At 48.1% G+C, this 2,923-nt stretch overlaps 1 protein-coding gene across 1 annotated transcript; it reads left to right on the top strand.

Annotated features, from left to right (window-relative positions):
- Nucleotides 1-532: 532 nt before the first annotated feature.
- LOC122107353 (small cysteine and glycine repeat-containing protein 7-like) lies at nucleotides 533-859 on the top strand. The gene has a single exon (XM_042679007.1). It carries the CDS (start codon nucleotides 533-535, stop codon nucleotides 857-859), a length of 327 nt encoding a protein of 108 aa, XP_042534941.1.
- The last annotated feature ends 2,064 nt before the right edge of the window (nucleotides 860-2,923 follow it).

Below are 2,923 nucleotides of genomic sequence, written 5' to 3'. Positions count from 1 at the left end.
GCTTTCCATCCCTAGTCTGCAGTGTGACTTTGTATGGCAGGCTCTCTGGAGGAGGGACTGAGCCTCAACTCCACATAGTGACATCTCCAAAGCCCAGTTGCATCTGTGCCCAGGGGTTGCCTGAGGTCTGTGAGCCCCACCCACGGCTCACCCATGGCTCACATCAACCCCAGGTTATGGGCACTGGGGGAGACAGCGAAGGCTGCCCATTCCACTGACAGCCAGTCTGTCCCTGCCTACTGTGGTGCTTCCTAGGCATTGGAGGCCTTTTGTGTTCATAGTTTTAGGAAAAGAGTAAGCAATGAAAAAAGGAGACAACAAAGAGGTTTAGATCAGGAAGTAAATAGGAGTTGGTGAGACTCCTGACTGGGCAGCAGGCCTGATGACAACAAGGAAGTGGTCACCTGACCCACCTTCCTGTCCCAGCTTTGGTACTTAAGGCCTGCACAGCAGACAGGGGAATCAGACCTCCACTCATCTCCTGAGTCCTCCATCCTCACCTCACCTCACCTGAGTACTATCTACGAACAACATGGGTTGCTGTGGCTGTGGTGGCTGTGGTGGCTGTGGCTGTGGTGGCTGTGGCTGTGGCTGTGGTGGCTGTGGCTGTGGTGGCTGTGGTGGCTGTGGCTGTGGCTGTGGTGGCTGTGGCTGTGGTGGTAGATGCTGTGGCTGCTGTGGCTGCTGCCGTCGCTGCTGTGCGTGCTGCTCCCCCATCATCTACTGCTGCCGCCGCAGCTGCTGCAACTCCTGTGGTGGCTGTGGCTGTGGCTGTGGCTGTGGCTGTGGCAAGTGCTGTGGCTGTGGCAAGTGCTGCTGTCAGCAGAAGTGCTGCTGTCAGAAGCAATGCTGCTGCTAAGTGGCTACTACTTCTCTGTTCCTGGATCACAGACATGGTGGCTTTCCTCCAGCCTCTTCAACAGTCAGGCCTGGACTCTGGGTTTCCTGGGTCATAGATGGTGTGACTTTCTTCCTGCATTCTGGCCTCCTGTGTTTTCTACTTGGATGATTCCAGCTTTTCTCTCTGAGGAGATCCAACCATAAACCGCAATATGAGGGCTGATATAGCTCCGCTCCTAATCTTTCACATCACTGAGCTCCATCCGAACAGGACACAGTCCCACAGACATTTTCCTGTGTACCATTGTTCTCTTCCCATTCCTGTGGTTTTCTGTCTGTATCTCTCCTCTCTGTCTTCCAACTTGCCAAGGGATGATTTAGAATCTCCTAATAAATATAAATTGATGACTGAACATTTCTCTTTGCCTTTCCTTTGGTATGACCATATCCCCAATACTGAACAATTTCAGTCGTGCGGAAGCCTTTGGCCAGAAGCAGTGGCGGCAGAGCCATGATGCGCCTGCTCTCCTTGCCCCGCAGGTGCACCAGGAGTACACCATACAGAAGAGCTGGTTACGAAGCAGCTCTTTAGGCTTCAGTCCATGGTTACTTTGGGTGGAGTTGAGGCAGAACATGATGGTGGGAACACATAGTAGGGCAACACTGAACACACCAAGATGGTAGTGAAAGAGAGGGAGGGAGGGAAAGATGGAGGAAGGGTAGAGAGAGAGGAAAGGATATAGGATTCTCAGGACCCATTCTATTCAACTAGGTCCCATCACTTTCCACTAGCTAAAATCAATTATGAATCTATCAATGGGTCAATTCACTGAAGAGGTCAAACTCCTCAAGATCCAACCCCTTCCCTAAAGCTCCATCTCTGAAAAGTGCCACATGGAAGACTTTGAATCTCTAGTCATTCCAGATCTAAGGCATAACAGCCAACATCTGCAACTGTGGACACAATCCACATAAAGTTCAGACATAGTGCAGAGGTACATTGACACTAAAATACAGCCAACTCTTTTGCTCGATTTCCATGTGCTGGGATCATTTACTATGGCCTGGTGGATGGGTTAGAGTGTAAGTTACAGTGAATGCTCTGTTTGATTTTAGCTTATCAATATGAATTCAGCTATCTTTGCCCATTTAGGATGTTGTTCTTGGCATTTTCCCTGGAATCTTCCTTGTAATCCTCTAGAGAGGACTGTGCAGAACTGGTTTAAATAATCCCTAGCTGCCCTGCTTTTCTTTCTAGAGATTTAGAATAAACTTTACATTTTTCTATTAAAGATGTATAGGTTGTTTTCTTGGAAAAAAAATCCAGGAAGTTATCTTGGTACCAATTCTTGTGGCTTCCTGTTCTTTGTGACTTCTCAGTGTCTGTTATATCTGTTATGTCCAGCATACTGTGTGTGGTCCAGTGCTGGAGAATTTTAGGCTGAAAGTGGCCTGGATACATACTGGAGTTAATAGCCTAACATGTGGATGGACACCCAGCTGGTATTTCTGTGTTGGAAGATTTACTATCCCTAGGCTTGGAAATACTAGATTTCTATGAGGACAGAGTTCAAAATAAAATGGATGGGTCACCATTTAAAGTTTTGGTCTCTCAGAATTGCACTCTGTACACACACACACACACACACACACACACACACACACACACACACACACACACACACACACACTGTTGACACTCATCACATTACCAGGTTGCAGAGCTTTCATAAAGGAGCAAAACTCAGTGGCTTCAATAAGAGGAACTGATTTCCTCCCCATGCATTAGGCTGGCAGTCTGAAGAGCTCTGGAGTTTCTCTCCCTGGCTTACGCTGGCTTGTGTCTCCCTGTCTACCCTTGCCCTGTTGGACACCTATTCTCCTTTCTCTATGAGGACATGGGTCATTGGATCACACTCACCCTGACAACTCCATTTTACCTAAGTTACCTCTTTAGAGACCCTCTATCAGGTGCAGTCACCTGTGGAGGACTGGAAACTGTGACTCTGATGTGCTCATTTTGGTGAGGAGACAGAGTTTGATCCCTAACAAGCACAAAAATGACAAACGATGATGTCTTGCA

Source organism: Dipodomys spectabilis, unplaced genomic scaffold (assembly GCF_019054845.1).
Source record: "Dipodomys spectabilis isolate Male_0828 unplaced genomic scaffold, ASM1905484v1 ptg000051l, whole genome shotgun sequence".
Classification (NCBI taxonomy): Eukaryota; Metazoa; Chordata; class Mammalia; order Rodentia; family Heteromyidae; genus Dipodomys; species Dipodomys spectabilis.
Note: the sequence above shows the minus strand (reverse complement) of the source record. Positions and strands in the feature narration are given on the sequence as shown.